Genomic DNA, 20,944 nt, shown 5'->3' on the forward strand with positions numbered 1-20,944 from the left:
ATATACACACAACTATGCCAGAATTAAATCAGCGATAATGGCAGTGGAGTGTAGCACCAGGCATGTAACCCCCCTCTAATCCTCCCTGGAGAGTAAACTCAAATGAGCAAACGTGCAGCCTCTTGGGCCAATGAGGAAATAAGAGGACGAGGAGGAGCTGAGCGAGGTGAGGCAGGGAGAGGCATCGGACCACGGAGGATCAAAACTAGAGGATGCAGGTAGTTGCTGCCGGGCTGTTACCTCTACATGTCCAGCTTTGGGAAATACCAGTTGTTTTGCATTTGTTTTGACTATTTCCAAACAAATGAAAGACGTTAAACACCTGCATTTCTCCTTGAATGCTAGCCACGATATATTTTTAATAATAGTATACATATTCCTTTAGGAGAGGAGATGGATTGTAATCTCATCTCAGAGAATGTCAGTTTGAAGGTTGTTTCAGGTTTTCTAACTAACCCCTCTAAAACTGAAACAGACGTGTTTATCAAGAGTCTCCTAAGAGACACAGTAGCATTTATTTTTACACGTCTTTCTTTATTTCTTCATTGCTCTTTCGTGAGCAGGATCACTTCACTCCCGTCTTGGCCACCGCTCTTTGAAACATGCTCAACGTCTTCAATCTTCCAGCTGATTTAAAGACAAGGAATTTCCTGTTTTTTGCACATTTGCCTATCAGTCTCCTTTCTCCTCGCTTGTTTTTTTTTTTTTTTTTTACTCAAACTATTTCTCATATTATTCCCTCTTTTCTTAACCTGTTTGTCTCATTATTTTTGGTATTTCTTGAAACATTAAAAGACTTTGTGTATATGAAGAGATATTGGCCATGGCCCATACAACCTGAGCTACAGCTCCCAGTCTGAACTCTGCTTTGTCTTAAAACAAATTCTTCCTCTGCAGCCCCATCATCAAATCATTAGGCCCAAAGGGATGCCTATGATGAGTTAGAAGCCGTCTACTTGCAAGACCCCGATGAATTTATGAAGCACTTTATCAAGATTGTGTATTGTAGTGCAGTCCACTTCCCTCACTCTCTTTTCAAGTTTTTTGTCTTTATTTCTTCCTCCCTGTCATTCATGTGCGCTCTGACCCTTGACCTCTCCCTGTTTTTCATGCAGCTGGTTATCAGCTCAACACAAGCAATGTTGTTGGAGTCCCTATCTTGCCACTTGAGCAATGTGTGGGAGGCAGCAAATAGTCCATTAAGTCTTTCTGCTGATGCAGAGAGTAGATCTGATAAAGCGGGGAAGGAAAAGCAATATGTGCCGAGAAATGAAATTGTTTCTATTCAGAAAGGTTGACTTTTTGTCACGATTTCTGCTCAATTTCACATGGAAGTCCGAGTTCATATGAGGTAAAACTCTGAGTTTTTCTTTAAGCGAGTCTCTTTTTATTCACCTGACTTTGAATGTCAAGGCTTATACGACGAAGGCAACTTCCTCACATGCTTTTGAGTATCTGAACACCACAATAGAAGGAAGTTACTTCCTCTCCTTACAAAGCTGATGCCGTATTGTAAGCGGTACAAGTAACCATAGGAAGCATCACCATTCAACAAGCATGAGGGTCCTTGACCCAAACACAGCTGCAATTTATTCATGCAGTGAAAGTGAGAGACATTGAGGAAGGTGCCCACCGCTATTCGGGTATCTAGAGACTAAAAGCGAGAACAGGAGTCCTGGGCAGGAAGCCTCTGTTACAGCCCGAAGTTCAGAGGCCATGTTTTGGATAGTCAGTGGAGAGAAGCTGAAGGAAGGTGAAGTAACTCTCTGCCAGTCACTACTAGTCAGACCTGATTTGGCAGAAGATTGGGTTACAGCAGAATGAACTTCCAAGCAGCTTTTAGGCCTCGAGGCTCCACATCTCACCAGACCACAGGGCATCCTCTGTTCTCTGAGGAAACCGGACTGTTATCGGACCCTGACGCAAAGCACTCTGCGCACGATGCTAACCAAATCCTAGATGTAAGTCAGGCCCACGCTGAACACTCACGCTCAGAGTGGAGGAATGAAATCGGAAAAACAGGGGCAAAATAGCACCATCGTGAAGTTTGTTTATGGAAAATACAGGCCCAAAGATTTGAAGTTCATTTTTTTATATGATCCTTATTATTCGAAATGTGTCTTTTACATGGCGTTTGACATCTCAACAACATCTAGAGTGTTGAGACAAGCTTAATGTTATGTAATGTAGTCATTAAGGGTCCTTTTCCTGAATTCTTGAATTGAAAATCTGTAGTTCTTAAAACCTAAAAGCGGATGTGTTCACCTTATGTCCTTCTGTAGATTAGAAAGTTCACGTTAAAAATGGTATTGTTCTAACGCCAAAGTAATCTGTTCTTTGAGTTCTTCCTGCGTTACCCTCAAAATCTGCCTCGAATGGATCTCTCAGCTGCCATTGTTGTTCTGACAGGTCGGCCCATTTGCTCTACTGATTGTACTGGCAACTGCAGTATAAATAAAGTATTTCACTCTGTTTAAAACTAACAGGGACAGGTCTCTTTCCAACGGAGGGAATATTTGCCGTTCATTTTTCCACTGTTTTTTGTTTATGCAGGAGAAAGTATCCTCCCAGTTACAGCTTTCCATTATTAACCTGGGCAACTGAAGAAAGAAAAATAAATGAATAAATTAATAAATATGTTCCCAATGCTGTAGAAGTAAATGCCAGACCATAAGGAATTCATTTATAAAATGGCAGAAAACATTGTATTTCATTCTCACCGTGTAACGTAATAAACTCTTCCTCATAGATATACACTATATAGTTTGATAGAGATTTCCTCCCTGTCTTTTTTAAACTAGTCAATGTCAAAGTCATGCCAAAAATTCAAACCATATTATTGCTTTACACACAGGTGGCAATTTTTAGAATCCAAATTCTGCACTCAACAAAATATCCCCCATCACGTTTGATTGTTCTTGTAAATACCCCATAATCTGGTCATCTTTAGTCCATCAAGAAAAATGAAACATACCAAATTCAAATCAACCTTTCTTTTGTTGATAAAAAACTGAAACACTACGTAACCGGTGATATCACACATATAATGATATCAGTCAGTTACATCCATGAGGGATGTAAAATCTCTTCTTTTCTTTTCGTCTCTGATCACTTCAGGGGTCGCCACAACCGATCATCTGGCACCATCTAACCAGATTTCCTGCATGAATCTCCTCTTTGCTGATGGATGTTAGAAATAGTAATGAATATACGGAGTGTTTGAAATGTACCATGTATGGAAAGGGTATAGTCTCAGCCTATCAATCGTCAATTTTTCCTCAACAGCTCTGGAAAAATCTTTTGATTTCTCAGAAGTTGTTACAACTGTCTGATATACAGAGTGACACCATTTAACAGCTATAAATAGCATTTTGGTATCGTCTTGTGGTGTGACAGTTGGCCACATCCTGTTTCTGAGATTCTTACAAATGAAAACAAGGCCTGTTTTACCTTTTATTTCCTTTATCACTCATTTCCTGCAAATGGAACATAACCTGGTATGCCAATGGAAAGTACTAGTTCTACAAGCGCATAATATATCACCACAGTTATGCAGAACAGACGTCATTTTTTTTTTTTTAAACTGGCTCATAAGACAAAAGGAAGCTATTTCTTTCCCTTCGAAACAAAATAAATAAATACTTATTTGTGGTTTTTTAACTGCAAAACTCTAGGGTTTTCCCCTTCCTATCTAATGAGTACCTCAGGCTGTTTTCTCACCTAGGTTACAGGGATGAGCAGCAATCTTAAAGTTTTGATTAATTGTTGCATGTGCATACACTTCCTTACGTCCTGTGATGGCAGACCTAAAAATAAACTCGGCGTGTAAATGCCTGTTGAGATCAGAGGTGAAAACAGCCAGGAGTGTTGGCACCGGGTCTGTTTTTCCAATGGGAGTTCCTCCTGTTTAGGGAGGTGAGTCCCGACCAACATTCTGTATTTTCATGCATGCAAGTTTATTAACAAAGAGAACATACTGAATATAGGAGCCTTTGTAAGTGTGTGGCCAACCTCTGAAACCTAAAACTCAACTGTAGTCCGTAGCTACTTTATGAGAAATCTGAGCCAGAGGAAAGCATGTCTATCTCATGCAGTAGTCCAAGAACGGCCTCAAGGTTCAACTCTTGTTTTTGTCTAAATCCGATGTGATGCTTTAACATTCACCAAACACTATCTAGTCAAAACAAGCTGCATCAAGGTGGGTGGACTTCCTGTCTCGGCTCCTCACTGTGGGCTTTTTTTTTTTTTTTTTTTTTTTACCAAGTCCCCCTGTTTCACTCTGTGTGTGACTACATCAGTTCGCTGTATCACAGCCTGGCTTTATAACTGAGGAGCCTCTTGTTTACGTTGAGTCGTGGGGCTCGAGGTCCTCGCCATCTTCTCAGTCACTTCCCTCTGTTTTGCCAAAGAACACAGGGGAGATAAAGGCCGGGGACTGATCTCTGTCTGCCCAACTGTGGGAAAGGCGAGGGCAGGAAAGACATGACGATGACTGTAAAAAAAAAATGTGTGTATCAGTCTGATATGAGCTACCTACGACGGGTAATGTCATAGATATGTTTGGATTTCAGCTCTGGGTATTTTGCAACTCGCTTCTAAGTATGCGAGAAACAAATACACAAAGTTTTCAGTGGCTAATATGATGTCGGCCATTATTCGCTGCAGCGACATTTTTTTGGGGTCATAGGTAAACCATCAAGAGAGACAAATTAATTTTAATTATACTTTTCCTTTGGCTTTCCTCCTCGAAAATAGGATTCATTGGATTTTGAAATGGAAAAAATAATGAAAAAACATTGAGAGAAAGTAAATGTGCGATTTCAATTGTATTAAGACACTGTAAAAAAAAAATAAGTTCAGTTGTGGTGTACAAAACTTAATTTGCACATTCAAATTATTTGTTATGTAATTTTGAAAAAGGTTTCATAGGTATGAAATTTTATCAATTTAACCTGGATTCTATTGCGAAGAATACGTCCTACAAGAAAAAAAAAAAAATCACACAATAAAGTGGCCAACAGACTTTCTTATTTTTGTGTGGCCACTGATATCAAGGCCATACATTATCCTAGTAACGATGTATTTATTTATTCATTCCTTTATCCTCTGAATTGATAATGAATTTGGTGTTTGATGAATGACCTTCTTCATCTTTGTTTCCACAGTTAATGAGATCATCAGGAATGACCTCTCCAGCATTTCCGTGCACACTCATGCATAGATGCCCCAAAGTCTTCAGCAGCAAAAGACACACCAACACAGCGACAGCATCGTCCTCGTCACCCTTCCAATAATTACACGGCATAAGAGATCCAGATTATGAAGAATGCATTTTGACCCATATCTCTCACTCAAACATCAGCTCTTTTTCTCTCACTGACAATCACTGGCAAGTCCCTAATTCAATAACGATGAAAGTTATATGTGCAAAAGGGAAGTGATATCAGGGGCAAAATATATTAGTACAATTGCCTTAATAAACAGCAGATGCTCTTTGGACCAAACAGCTCAATGAGACTGAATTACTCTTCTAGTGTTGACAAATGACAATCTTCATTTTAGGTGTGATCTGTATGTTCATGCATGGACATGCTAATGGGACAATAATTGTCATGCATCACCACTCTGTGTCATTTGTGTGTGCTGTCAGTCCACAACAACCAAATTGGTGCCTTACAGCGACCACAGCAGCAGTCAGACAAATGCAAATGTCCACGGTCAATCGTAACCCAGTGGAAGGTTTTATATAATGTTTTCTATCATTTCAATTACTTCTTCACAGGGAAACAAAGTGAAAGTGTGAGTTATATGTGAATAGATTAAATTGTAATTTTTCCTTGTTCTTTATTATCTCATTGTTCATTTATGCTGAATGTTATGTATTATATTCTTTTGTATAAAAATGCATATGATAGTATGTCTTATGCTCATACTACACAGTTTACTATTTACCCTTCTGTTATCCTTTGTCGTGCCCTACATACATATATATATAAGATTTCTTTTTCTACTCTCATTAATTGTGCATCTCACCTTGGTGCCTATTTTTTTAAATCATCTCGCCCAGTCTTCCAGTGCACTACCCATGACCCAGACCCTGACATGATGATGCACAGACAATCACTGAAAAGATATAGTACATATTCCAGGACAACAATTTCTTATTTGCAGGGGCTCACAAAGGCAGATCTAAGAGTTTCCATATCCTCCAGCTAAAAGATAGTTGAACAATGGTATGTTTACCTGCTGAATTTAAATGACAATGCTCCTGGGCAATGTGTGTTGTTTATTATTTCTTGCACTGCACATTGTACGTGTAAATAGGCACAGGGATCATCTTAGTATACTATAGACTCAGTTTTACTCTTTCTACTGGGTAATTCAACTGAGGAGTTGGCAGGACTGTTGCTTACAGCTGGCAATAATTGATCTGTCTAAACCAAAGGATTTTATCTTTGGTGAAATTATTGTCCAAGTTTCCCTTTTCTGTCTGTCTCATGAACTTAGAGTGGTTACCCATACAAAAACATTATGCACTTTACCATAGAAACAGAGCAGGTTTTCTTGCTCCCAGACCAAATATTGGCAATCGATTTCTCCTAACATGTCATGAACCTACCTATGTTGAATCTTTAATACAGATGTGTTCTTTTAATGTTATCTGTCATTTAGAGCATGCACTCTGACCTAATGTTGGGGATTATTTAGCCAACAATAGCTTTCAATGTAGCTTCCTTATACATTTTTGCAAATATACTATAATAGCATGACTAAATTGTATGAACAAGGTTTCTATTTTGTGCCTTACTCTTTCCTCGGCTTCAAGATCATTGCGACTGTAATGCTTTTCTGTGTAGGCACAAGGTGAACCATATTTCTCTTTAATATGATATATTTATGAAAATTTTATTGTGTTTCAAGTGTTCTCAACCGTTAATTAATAAACGTCACCATGGTGACCAAGCATTTCATCAAGTTCCTAATTGTTTTTATTGTCACATTTCCATGTCAAGCAGAAGTTTATGGGCCTCACTAATTCAAAATGATTCCAGTGGTTGATTTTTGTTTCTCTTCTACAAAAAATGATTCCTGTCAAAATGGCAGCATTTGTATGCAATTATATATATATATATAGCCCATACGTCCCTACAGCTTTGAATGTGTTTTTTTTTTTTTGGCCTTTTCTACGTTTGTTTTTTTTCCCTCTTTTAACCTTGCTGCAAATGGTGGCAGTAAAACTCAGATTGCTGCAACCTGTTCCTATATCCCGTAAAAACTGAAATACAGACAGCTGGACACTGACAAGGTTAGAGATTTTTTTGTTCTTTGTTCACATGGTATTCAAGCGCATATTTCAGATTTTTGTCTGAAGGAAAATATATCGTTTTCTATGTATTTGGTCATGAAAGACTAAAAATGATTCGCTCAACACATCTCCATCTTTCCAGTGCATCTATCAGCAATGAGGGCATTAATTAAATTAATCAGTTGGTAGATTTCTTTTCAGTTTTATTTCATTCTTATATTTCCACAGACAAAATGCAACAAGCTGTTCTTATTCAAGGTACAAGCAGAGACCTGTGGGTTTTCCGGTGAGTATTGTTATTTGTGGGTGGTTATTGAAACAGGTTTTCGCCATGGGAGCTGTGCCACGCTCCTGTGTACCACCTGCCAGTCCTCTAGACTTTTTCCATCCATCAAAGTTATGAAGAGCCCATCCCCATAGTGACAGAAGGCAGGCCTAGGCGTTGCTCCTCTGTTCGACTAGGCCCAAAATAGCCACACTATTTACAGATGCAGCCACACCTCTTTTTCCTGGCACCCAGTTCTTACCTTTTTGACAGGACTGTACCCTTTGGCACAGTGAAGAGATTACCCCCAGGCCAAACCCTGGGGTAGCAGCCAGAAGAGCAGCAGGTATTCCAGACATGAAAACAAAGAAGAATTGGAATCTGCAAAAACACAAGGAGAATTCTTTGAGGTTCAGTTAGTACAACAATATTACACCTAATTATTATTTATCTAATAATAATTCAAGACAAAAGTGGCAATAGGTTTGAAAGAGTGTATAAAGAAGTGTATGTCTATATCTGTCCATGTTTCTGGTGACCAGTGCAGGGTTTATCCACTCACCCACTATCGGTCAGGCTCAATTGTGGTCTTGAGAGCAAAATAAGCTTTCAAATTTAAGGGGGGTAATGTTGAAGGGGAGAGACGGATTAAATTCAGAGGCAAGGTATTTAAGCAATTTAGGGGAAAAAGACAACATTTTCTCTCAAAAACATTTGTTTAATCAAAATTTGAATCAGTACACAGTTACACAGGGAATTATTTGGAGTTTATAGATGCAATAGTGACAACAGATCAATAGAGTGACAACAGATTAAAATCTCATTTTCTCACAACAAAAGAGAAAAATAAACTGATTTTACCTTTTTATGCAGGATGAATTTATTTAATTTTATCTTTTGACATGCAATAAATTTGATTGTTCCAAGGCGGACGCGGCAAGCTTCTGACTTTCATGTCAAAATTTGAAAAATCTGTGATGGACTCTTCTTGCGTCACTACTCTCTCAAAAATTCCTGTAGAGAACTATTATTAATTTTGGATGCATTCTGCATTATTCTGTTTTGTTAGAAGAGGATGGATTCAAATAATGTGCCAGTGTGGATCATGTGGTATTGATTATTTGTGAACTATTAGTCCATACACATAATTCAATGTGTCAGAATAAGGGTTTTATTGCACTTCATATGGCCAACAGTCTCACAGGCTTCCCTCATATGTTTTTTAGGCTGCTATATTGCTTCATCAAGTGTAGTTACTGATATAACATTAGACATTACTTAGACAAGTAAATACATGAAACACATTTAAAAGTGTAATCAACTGGGTTTTTTTTTTAATGATTCAATTTTTTTATATTCAAGAATGAAAGGAAGACCAGATAAATCACCAGTAACAATGCAGATGGACCTTTTAATACATATCTACAAATCAAAGACTGACTTCCTTCACAGAGTTGTTGTACCAATCAAACCTGTTTTCAAATTCTAAATATAGTATAATACATCCATTTCCTGGTGTATATAAATGTATTCTCAAAAAGAGCTGAGAACATTTTGGGAAAGTTGTACCCTGGTCACATTACGCAGGCTGTCTGTCACACAGCACAGACGGTCTACAGATCGTAACAATTACAGCGCGTGCCATTTTTTTCCCAAGTGTCCTCGTGTACACAGGACACCTGACATAGGGCTTAGAAGTTTCACTGTTTGGATTTATTGTGTCTTTATGGCCCCACTTCTCTCCCTCCTCATTGTATTCCCTCAGAGCCCTTGATTTCAGCTTTTATAAAGTGAGACCATCGGCACGGTACCGGAGCGCCTGCTCCGGTCTCTCGACAGCCATCTGCAGCAGTAAATCCTCAGTATAACTCTGCTATGACGGGCATGTTGAGAGAACCATGGGGGTGGCTTTAAGAGATGCTTTAAGAGATAATGGTTTGACCATACCAAGGGACGTTTAATACCTCAGCCCCCTTAGGCAAGCTCTACATTCTCTCCCTTTGGTCCCTGAAATCATTACCTGAGAATTGTCTTCATAAAACATGCGTCATATAGATATAAGCAGAATATCTCATCAATTATCTTATGGGTAATTTAAAAAATAGGTGTGTCCACGTGTGCTTGTGCATGTGTTTGTACACATGTGCTTTAATGGTGAAGTTGTAAGGATCCACAGGTGTACGCCCTTTTCATGGGACCAATTTACATGTGACAGGGCCAGCAGATGAACTGCTGACATGGTCATATTGTTGTGAACCCACAGACAAATCACCGTTTTAAAAGACACTTTAAGATGATGCTCACAGCGTCAGCCAGATGGGCCTCGGAAAATCTTGCGACGCTTTTTATTCTCCATCTGCAATCATTCAGCCAGAGCTGTTCTCTTTCCTCTGCGATGCGTGAAACGTTGCGCGAGGTTTCGTAAAATTTGGTGAGAGGACAGATGCTTGCGATGGAGATATGTGAGAATTATCTTTCGGTGTGCATTTATAAAACACCAACACACACACGTTTTCAAAACCCCGCATCTCTTTTCAGTTTCTCTTTCTCGTTCACAAGAGCCGAGCAAAAAAAAAAAAAAAAAAAAACACCCAGCAGTCAATCCTCCTCTGTTTGCTGTAAATGTTTCGGTACACATGGAGTATGCTTATGTTGAAGCGCATTGTAGCACACATTAGAAGCCCTTAATGGTCTACAGTAAAAGCCCTTGCTAGTCAAGAGTTCAGGCAGGTGCAGACTCTTACAGTAGATAAAGGAAGCTGGCACTGGAGATGAGTTCATGACAATCACTGTGAGGCTTTTAGACGCCTTCTCCAAGCTCAATCTTCATTTCCCCTGACACTGATTTTGCAATAAGGATCCGGAGAAAAGGGGAATGTCCATCTATTCATTTTAATGATCCTTCATTATTGACTGCTGGCAGGGAGGAGGCGGGTAAAGGTAATGATTCTTTGTCTTTGTTGGCAAATCACTCCTCTTAAAGGAATCAGACTCTAAATAAGGCCACTAATGGATGCCCATTGTGACCTAAAGCTGACCCCACATGCTATCCACATAGACTTTACAATAAGCAGATTTTGGCAGTTTAATTAATACTCCCTAGTTCTGTCGTAAAACATGAACATTCAAAGCAGAGTAGGAGTGATTTTAAGTTTAATCGAAAATATCTCCCCATTATATCTCAAGTGATGAAAAACATCATATAACTACAGTTCTAGAATAATCCTGAGCCTTCTTAGGTAACAAGATAATTTCAAGAATAGCTGGACATTTCTGAGAAAACGCTTGTTGCCTTTCGTTTGTTTAGAAGATAAATTTATACAGTCAGCATGAGTCTACAGCCATTGGCCTGTCAATCTGAATGGTTTAGGCAGACAACAAAGTAATCTTAAAAATGCAAAAATAAAAAAAAATAAAAATATATATATATATAATTGTATTGTTTTTTACTACACATATATACAGACACACACATACACTCTCAATATATGCAGTTTTTTTCTGATCAGGACCTAGTTGACTATGCAGCTCTCTGTCAATATGAATGTGGTATCACCACATTGTAAGTATACACCCTTGTACAAGTACAACACACATACACAACTTTGCTTGGATTTGACCATTAAATATTGATTGATTTTGCAGTTAAGTGAGTTATTGGCAATTGGGAAAAGAAATGTCAAAGAGAAAGCTTTCACAAGCATCCGTGGCAGAGAAACACTGATTCATTTACCACGAAGCTGCTCTTTCACGATATACCTTCGTCGAGAAAAATTAGCGTTTGACTGTGCCTCAAATAATGCTACAATTAAATTAAATTCAAATTTAGCCTCGTGTCAAATTGGCTTCATGGAGCAGCACTTCAGCTCCAACTGTGGGCTCATAGCGACCTGTTAAGTAGTCACAGCAGCATGCCAGATAGCCAAAATCTTCTGAGAATCACTTGTACTTGAGGTTCAAGAAGCTGCAATTCAACTTAAAAAGCCGACAGTATTGCAGACGAATGTCAAACACATGAGGTTAAAACACCTATTTAGCAATAATATCCAACTCAATATCCCACCGTTACATTCTACACAGTTGTTGACACACCATTGCTGATGGTGGGCAAATTATTGCAGGCCTGCCAGGAGGGCCCTTCTCAGCTAGCGAATGTTTAAAGCCCAAAAGAATCTAATTTGGGGTTTGTTGATGAAGAGCCTGCTCTGTCCAAAACCCCAAAATGTCAGATCAATCAAGCGAAACGTTTTTCTTTTCCAAGTCAAAATATTCAAATATTTCCTCTGCTACCAAAGCATGTCTTCATGCCAGCTACTGAACTAAGTTGACTTTTTAAGGAGATAATTACCAAAACACCTGCGAGATCTGATGTAATATTTTTTAAAAATTACAAAATGGAGGTGTTTATTACAAAACCACACATAGACACACACTGCAAATGAGGTGTGTGTGTGTGTGTGTGTGTATGAGTGAGCTTGCACATTGCAGTCTGACCAAATCTGTCATCAGTCTGTCAAGGTAATGAACCCTACTTTAGTGCAGCCTCCAACAGCTCTTTTAGGCATAATTCACACCAGTGAAGACACACTCAGGTATTAGCTGCTCGGCCTGGAAGGTCCAGTAGATGATGGGCTGGGCGGATGTTATTAGCAGCATTCATCTTCAAGACTCCCCAAGCCATACTATAGTGAAACTGACCACAAGACAACCCTATCATGCTCAAAGATTACCTGTCTCCTGCACTGTATATGAATGTTTTATCATAAAAGCTTTTCTTTTTTGCTAAGTGCCTCCTTGAGTGTTTGCTTTCAACTTTTGATTACTTTATGTCTTGTTGCAACAAAGAAGAACAACCTCAGGTCCATTTGAATATAATGGACTTAACGGGAAAAGGTAATCTCTCTTGCATTGAGAGGATGGTCGGCGGAGGTGTAATACAATTCAGTGGGTGTGAAAAAGTTTAGACAACATGATCATTCATTTCATTTTAGCGGCTTAAAAAAAAAAAAAAAAAAAAAAAGGATTACTACTTGATTTTGTCCAAGTGTGCCGAAGCAGGTGGAAAAGGCCAAAGAGAAAATAAAACACGACAAAATCGTATATATACGCAGTATGTTGTGGTTCGTACAGGATCCATACGTTTCCATCTGCAAGTAAATATAGCACGTCATGCATTTCAATGTAAAGAGACACATTTATAACCATTGAAACCACTCCAATCCAAAATCTCTGCATCTAATGTGGCCGTTCACATCTCATTTGCCTCTTTTCTTATACTTGATAGCCAGGTTTCACTTTTATATAGTCTTGAGTCATTAAGATTTTTTTTCTCCCTTTTGGTCCAGACGGCGAGGTTTCCAGTCTTTGGCCCCCCCTTCCCCTCTTCAAGGTTTTACCAGACATCGCGTTGTGTGAGGGGAATGGTCGATTGCATAACAGCAGGCTAGACGGGATCGTTCCTGGCCTTCTCACAAAATTCAATCATTCCCCGCATACTCCAATCCCACGACGGGCCATTAAAGAGCAGCACAGGCTAGGATTTCCCCCCATGTGTTTTAAATTGAAATTACGCTCAGAAAGACTGTGATATGCGTGAATCGAAGAAGACAACACATGTGGCTGAGAGGAGATGGTTTGATAACAAAATTTCAACAGAAGGAAGAAAAAGACAAAGGTAAGTTTAGGACTGACAGTTGCATATTTTCTCATCCTGTCACCTATATTCATATGAGCAGGTGGTCCACCTGACCAAAAGAGCATTCCAAGTTGGATCGTTCCAAAACTAAAGGGGACTGGGTCAAATTCTTACTCCGGCTGCTTCAGACCATCAAACTGATTCTCTCCGATAATGTGTTATTGTGGAAATCATTGAAAACAGACACGCAGTTTTTAAATTCAGCACACCATAAGTCATGGAAACTACTGGAGGAGATAAGGAGACTAGGTGAAGTATGAGCCACACAGATATGATGACCCCAGCTGCTCACGGAGGAACTACTGGGATCTGAATCAGACTCTGACTGGCTCTGAGTTCCTCTTTTCTATTTGTCTCTGTGGACCGAAGAAAGCATAAATACACACTCATACTTGAACAACAACCCCTCCGTACACTCTGATTTAGTGTGAGGATATGAGGCAGACATGACTCCAGTGACCTGGGGACCCCCTGCCCCCCAGAGAGGTGCATCATTCTCCCACCGACACCAATTTATCATAAACATTTGTGCTGTTTTATCTCTCTCTCACTTTATTCCTTTCTTTCTTTCTTCAGTCCAATCTTTCCTTCGCCATTTCTTACTTTTTTGCAGGGATGGTGTGAAGGCGAATAAACTAAAGAAACCTATATAATGTGCCAAACGTATGGATCGGATAGGCAAGGCATGTTATTATAGTTTGCTAGATTCTCACTTTCATTTATACTTCACCCTAATCATTGAGTACTTATTTCTCTAATTTCAGATCAAACCTGTTCCACCATTTGACTCTTGAAGCCTGATGACAACTTGGAAAATGGCTTCAGTTCCTGGACTGTTGGTTTTTTTTTTTAATCAAACAGAGACATCTAGTGTTGATAAATAAGTAGTGCATCCTGCCACAGTTGGAGACCAAATTTATGGAGTAGTCTGCTGTTGCTGAGCCTTCACACTAGGCTTCTTTTTCTTTTTCTTTCCATGTAAATCTTAATGTGTTCTCAGTCTGCATAAAATCCAACATAAATTGCAAATGTACCTATCCTATATTTTGAATATTATTTCCCCATCTGGAGGACATTAACTTTAAGATCCATGCAATTCGGGTCAGATTACTGTTGAAATAACGGTGAATTGTCACAACAAAAAGATGCCATTGGCATATAGACAAGTTTCTTTATTCTACGATGGGATATCACACTGCCTTTCTATTTTCTTTAAATGTTCATTATACCAATGAAGTCAATTTTTGGCGGGAAAGCAAGCAAGCAAATTTAAAATTCTATATTGAAATGTTTTCTCTCTTTTGATTTCATCCTATTATTTAATTTTTCTCTCCTTTTCTCTCTTTATTTATACATTTTTTACAAAGGCAAAATATAACATTCATTTCAATCTGCATTCTTAAGGAGCAAATTGCCACCAGAACAGATTTGGGTTAATACCCGGAATATCCAACAATTTAACAATAAAAGTTTTAAATTACTTGTAAGTTTTATTTGGTTTTGCAGAGCAGTTACTCAACCTGTTGACAACCATGTACGCAAATCAAAAGATAGTTCTTACTCGTAGACATACATCGAGGCACATTTTGGAGACTAAGGTAACACATTGCCTTGAAAAATCAAAACATGACATATGTACTTTGAACTTTACATTAACTGTCAAATGTATACAGTGATTAAAAAGACAAGTAGTCAGCCATAAATTGTTTTACAGGTGGTATTGTGTGAAACAATACGCAACAAATAAACCATGTATAAAAACATAATCGTATGTAAAACATTTTGACAGCACAAATCTATTCAAAAACTTCAGGGCGAGCAGCCAGGTTTAATACTCAGGTGTATCAGCCTTCTTCTAACAAACTGGATTATTCTTGTTGAAACCTGTAACAACTTAAAATTCTTCCCTTGAAGATGTTTCACCTCTCATCGAAAAGGCCTCGAGTCCTTTCGATTTCGACAAGAACCAACCATGACCTCAGTGACTGAGAACCTCCTAGAAAAACTGGAATATGTACATCTCATGATTTCAGTGCTACTAGAACAAGTGCAATTTATACTAGTATTTTGCAAAGCAGTGTTTAACAGATAAAAGTGTTTATGTACTACATTGGACACTTAGTGTTGCAAGTATCACCTGACTTAAAAACCCCATAGACACTGACTAATGGAAACATGGACAGTGCACCAACCATGGAGCCCAACTGTACTACTGCTCCACACCACACAAGGGCACTGTGGCCCTCATCTCGCAGAATCACTCCAATGATGACCTTCACATAGGACAAGGACAACACGAAAAGGATCCAAGCAAACACCTGCAGGCGAAAGAAAATATTTCTTCAGAAAAATATGATAATAACTGACATGGTTCCTGTCATAAAGATCAGAGTGGACTGATTTGACCGAATAATCTTGATAAGATAGTTATAAAAACATAAACAGAAAGTAGGGTTGCATTTCCCAACAAAAACTAAATCAGTTCAGAACCGGTATAACTGGTAAATAAATACCGGCACTTATTTTCTGTTTAAAACAGTTTCAGTGAGTAAAATCAATTTTGGATATGCTGACACTATAGCTGAACACACTATAGCTTTCTACATTATTACAGACCAAATGCCATTAAAGACCAAATGTCACATAATAAAGTTGATGCAGAAAGGTTTAATTTTTTTTAGATTCATAAATGATATATCAGTTTTGTTAGATCATAAAAATGGTTATATAGTAAAACTCTCATGAGAGAACACTGGAAAGTGATGAACACACACATAATGAAATACTAAGGTGTTTCAAATGGCCATGTTTGTCTGTCTGAATTGTAAAGCAGAACTGCAATTAGAAACTCAGTATTCCAGGAAACATTTGCTTGTGTGTCATATAATTACTAATTGGAAATCACAAGGTTTCACCAACCCTTCTACTCTAGAATTGTGCAATCTCTCACTGTTCCTGTTTCATTATGAATCTGATTAATATTGGGGTGTAAAACAGAAACAACGTGAAACACCACATGATCGTGTAAATGATACTGTGGCAATATTTAAGTTCCTGAGTGATCCAACACAAACACAGGTTGGACTGGCTTGCTATCATTTCATAAGGTGCCACAGTTATCTCACTTTAAAAAGAACAACTTATCTTGACGAATATGTTGGAGAACTTGCTAGATAGAGTTGATCCTCTGCTTTAGGGTGAAAGTCACTTACTATGACTGCAGTCCCAGAGGTACTATGGACCAGCAAAGGACAGGGACTCAAGGCAGCCATTGCCATGATGTACGCTCCGAAACCACTCCCGAAAATAGTCAGGAAACACATGAAGATCAGAGACCTGGTGACCAAGATCAAGACAATACACATTTCACTCTGCTGTGGAACTGTAAGGTGCACAGGTGAAAAGTCAACAGTATTTTTTTGTGTTTTTGACCTTGACATGGAAACAACAATTTCAACTGCTCTTCAATAACAATTGATTATCCAATGTTAGTTTGTAGGATACCATGGTAGGTTAGTGATGTGGATGAAATGGTTAAAGCACAAAATATTGCATGTGTGAGGTAATGCAAAAGTCAGAAATTTACTGACTTTGCCGCTTGCTGAAATTAAGATTTATTAGCAGTGTGTCCTTCATTTGTTTAGTTTTGTATCCACTCATTGGCTTTGAAAATTGGGGCTGCTACAGGAGGCGTAGCATGAAAACCAATGTACCATTGTGTTTATAGCTATATAGCTCAACCGTAAATGTTTCTCACCTGATCGGCATAAACATGGCAATGAAGCAGGCCACAGGATTTGCAACAGCTGCCATGGTGGCAGCCAGATGATATGCCTGGTTCCCATAAGGCAGGCATGAGTAGGACTGGACTGATGGCAAAACTGCATTTGTAAGAGCATTTACCCAGGCTAGTACAACAAAGATGAAAACCACCTCTATGTTGCTGTATGTGCCCTTGCCAAAAGAGCTGCGAGCCTCTCTCTGAACCCCCTCGGAGGGGCTTAACATTGGCTTCTGCTCTGGTGTTTGGGGATGCAGAGAAAAATTTTGCTCTCTCTTTTCTGTGTCCAGATCACCACAGAAGTACAGGTCGTTCTTCTCTCGAGCTACAGCTGGATGATGGTTGAGTAGCGTGAAGGCTAGTAGACATACAACCATCATGACACTGAGGAATATAAAGAAGACTTGAGCTGAGAATTTTGCAGGTTGATAGATGGCTTGTAGCTCACTACTACCAGCCACTGTGGAACTTTCCACTGTTGAATTGAGTGCATCAGATAAAGAGGCATTCTGACAATGGACGACCCCAACACCTTGAATTAGAGCCACTAGTGCAGGCACCAGACCACTAAGGCCTTCACCTACAAAATATGTGGTAAGGTACTGGGGACGTAGTCTCATCATGAAAGGCAGGAATGTGACAGAAGATGTGCAGTCCACTACAGAGAGCAGAAAGCATAGCACCAGAAGGGGCACACTGTGAAGTGAGCCCGCCACCATCACAGTGTGTCTCCAGAAAAAAGCCAAGAGGAACGTTGCTATTACCCCCAACACCACAATGAAGTAGATGACTGGACGCTCATCCAGCACCCCTGGGAGAAATCGGTGCATGAGGGTGATGAAGAGAGGACCTATGTTTGCCATCTGGATGAGGACTGTGAGGTAGGAAGGAAGGTACCAGGCCTCGGGGATATCTGGGACTATCAATGGGAGTTCCACCCACATGCCATTGATGGCCACCCAGGAGCCCATTCCAAACAGACAGGCCAACACATGAGTCAGCAGTGACATGATGGTGATATATTTGGTAATCCAGGAAATGAAACTGTGCACAATCTGAAAAACATAAAAAAGACATTCCAGTTTGGTAAGTAAAATGTGAAACCATCAGTGTCACCGACCCAAAAAGGAACTATGAGCATTGTTATGTACACATAATCTCAAAATTCAATTCAGTTAGAATTAAAAAAAGCAAAACAAACAAAAATACAGTATGATTTCACTATGTAAATATTAGCAATGTAAGGGCACAAAGATGTCAGTAGTGTTTCCGAGCTTTTTGTTAGGACGACATGAAATACTTTATTTTTCTGATGTATTTAAATTGAGAAAAAAATGTTCAAGTTCTGTTTCAATTGAAACGATCAAGGCCATCCACCTTCAGAAGGTTATTTACAAAGACAACAAAAATAGTTGCGTAAATATTAGGATTTCATATAAATGAAGAAGAAGCCTATAACTGAACTTAGAATATGTAAAACCATGTGTCCGAATGGTCGAGCTCAACCTTCCCACCCTCCTCATGCGCTGCCTTTTACTCCATCCCTCTCGTTGTACAGCCTGACTTTTCACCCACTAACCCAAAGCTCTCTTAAAAACCACCATGTGGCCGTGACAGAAATACATTCATTAAATGCTGTACTAAAAACATCGGAGTACAAATGGGTCACATTTTAAATTGTCCCCACTTCTCCATCACAAGAACAAACAAGTATTAGCGTCCTTGAAAACAGGTTATCATGTTATGCTGTGGTAAATATATTTTGTCTATCATTAAACTCAAATCTATTAAGCATGTAAATCATACTCAGTTACCGGGAAAATGCTATTTCGTTATGTATATAAGGATTCAGCACCTTTGTCTTTTGTTTCTATACCTACAATCTGCCTGGACTATGAGGAGCAGAAGAGTGAGCACTGAACTAAAGTACTCATGAAGGTCCATTGTCAGTTACGTTCATATTTCCCATATGTATGACTTTTCCAAATTCACCTTACCTTATTTACACCGACTCTCCTCCTCTCGTCTTATCAAAACATTTGCTCCATTGTGACCTTGTTTTTTTCATTCATCATTCAGAATGTGTTCGGTAATGTGTACACGTTTCTATTCGTGTGTGTATAAATTCACACATCCCCTTCCCTCCTCACACACAAACACACACACACATTTCCACCGGCTTACATTTTTACTTCCGTGTCTCTTCTGCGCCTGACAGGGGCGGGACTGCGCAGGCGCACATGCCCTTCGACGCCATGACACTTGATTTTTCTCTCTATTAGAGGCTGGTTTCAAAATCTCACCATGTGTTTTCTGTCTGTCTACAAACTCCGGGATAGGAGGAGATGGAATGTGAGTAAGTGCAGCTCCTCCTCTTATCCTCCTCCTTCCCGTCCCCCACGAAAACGTAACCTTGTGGCCGGCCCTTTTTTAAACACACAGGCTCCAGCTTGCCAGGGTCACCCTCTTATATTAGTGTAACAACCTAGCTACCTATAAACATCAATGTCATTTGTATTTTTTGATTTATAACTCATTATAAATTATTATCTAATGATTTATTAACCAACCACAGTATGCTTACAATAAACACATTGAAAATAAATTATGATCATGAACTTCTTCTCTCACTGGGGATGTGATATGTAACCGAAGAGAACACCCCTTCACACATGGTCACACTTATTAGATATGATATAACGGTATGTCAAAACAGATAAGTATAAGCTGTTCTCTTCTCAGCACAAATGGCCAAACTTTGAAACAAGTGTGAGTTTCTACACATTTGTGGGGTTTTTTTCCACCTCAGCCTCCTACAAAATACTATATTTTAATCACATTATTTTTTTATTCAGTGTGTTTAAGCATTTGCAGGTGTAATTCTAAAATTATAGACTACAAAGTCATACAAAAAAACAAGTCCACAACACATTCAATAAAAATAGAAATTATAGTAATTATTGATAATACACATTTTGCATATTCTATGACCAAAGGACAAGAATACATTGAACCGTTTCAGGATTACTTAATCAGACCTAGACAGAAATCGTTATCTAATATGGTTACCCACAATTCCACCGGCGCTAAACTAAACTAAACCCTAACAGGTGGTTTTTATTCTGATCCAACATGTAATACAACCAGAATATTTTTCACACTCGTAGTGATGAGAAAACATGACCACTGTTGAGGTTTTTTTTTTCCCACACTTCATTTGGTGTTCAAAGCTCCCTGTTTTATTTATACGTTTTAATGTATTATGTATTTATTCTTGTCATGGATCTAAATCCTTCATCCTCATTAAACATAAGAGGAGTAAATGGAAGCCCTTTTATTACAAACTATTTGAAATGCATACAACAGGTTAAATTACATCTATTGTGCATATTCTATTACATCAAATGCCACCTACCTGCTTGCAGGAATAGAAATGCCAACACAAGCTGTTGTGAGGTTGTGCAAGTGTAAGGAAAATATGCTAATGGTGACTCTGCTCTGATGCAGACTCAGAGGCCTACTGATCCTCCTCTGGACTAGGCATGCACATTTAGCAGAATCCTTTGTGTTATACTGGATCTCTTGGTCCCTGTCATGTGACTGCTGAGGGTTGAGCCAGGGGTGGGAACCAAGGTCCTCAGCAGCAGGAGGGAGCAGAAAGGCAACAAGGACAAGAGGTGAAAAAGAGAAAGATGTAATGTGGAGACAGATTGCATGAGAATGCATCCATCCACAGTGCCGTCTGAAAGTGACCTGCAGACGATGTGGGTAGATGGGGTCGGCATGCAGAGGATGAATTTGCATATATCCTTCCTGCATGGTCAAAGTAGGAGTTTGGTCAGTTTGGTCTGGCTTTTGTTCAGCATAAATGCCAGCACAAAAGATTGACCCTTGTTG

The 20,944-nt window shown here is 39.0% G+C and overlaps 2 protein-coding genes across 4 annotated transcripts in view; one reads left to right on the plus strand and one right to left on the minus strand.

Moving 5' to 3' along the window:
- Positions 1–6,971, plus strand: part of LOC147229277 (nuclear factor of activated T-cells, cytoplasmic 1-like) — a 53,656-nt gene extending 46,685 nt beyond the window's left edge. Inside the window, exon 10 of the mRNA XM_086154621.1 lies at positions 5,166–6,971. Within this exon, the coding sequence (XP_086010747.1) occupies positions 5,166–5,221 (56 nt within the window). The 3' untranslated portion in view covers positions 5,222–6,971. The remainder of the gene's footprint in view (positions 1–5,165) is intronic.
- Positions 6,972–14,534: 7,563 nt separating this feature from the next.
- Positions 14,535–20,574, minus strand: LOC147229278 (riboflavin transporter 2-like). Of its 3 annotated transcripts, none has more exons than XM_086155842.1 (4): positions 20,463–20,574; positions 17,024–18,102; positions 16,479–16,602; positions 14,535–15,584 (listed from the first exon to the last, which is right to left on the minus strand). In XM_086155842.1, exons 2-4 carry the CDS (start codon positions 18,055–18,057, stop codon positions 15,372–15,374), a joined length of 1,371 nt encoding a protein of 456 aa, XP_086011968.1. In that variant the 5' UTR covers positions 18,058–18,102; positions 20,463–20,574; the 3' UTR covers positions 14,535–15,371. The 3 variants fall into 3 exon arrangements, with proteins under 3 accessions (XP_086011968.1, XP_086011966.1, XP_086011967.1); XM_086155840.1 differs by lacking the exon at positions 20,463–20,574 and adding an exon at positions 19,232–19,442; XM_086155841.1 differs by lacking the exon at positions 20,463–20,574 and adding an exon at positions 19,045–19,223.
- Between the last annotated feature and the right edge of the window lie 370 nt (positions 20,575–20,944).

The sequence above is a fragment of the Fistularia commersonii genome, chromosome 11 (assembly GCF_037954325.1).
Source record: "Fistularia commersonii isolate RoL2024-O1a breed Wild chromosome 11, RoL_Fcom_v1.0, whole genome shotgun sequence".
In the NCBI taxonomy this organism is placed as follows: Eukaryota; Metazoa; Chordata; class Actinopteri; order Syngnathiformes; family Fistulariidae; genus Fistularia; species Fistularia commersonii.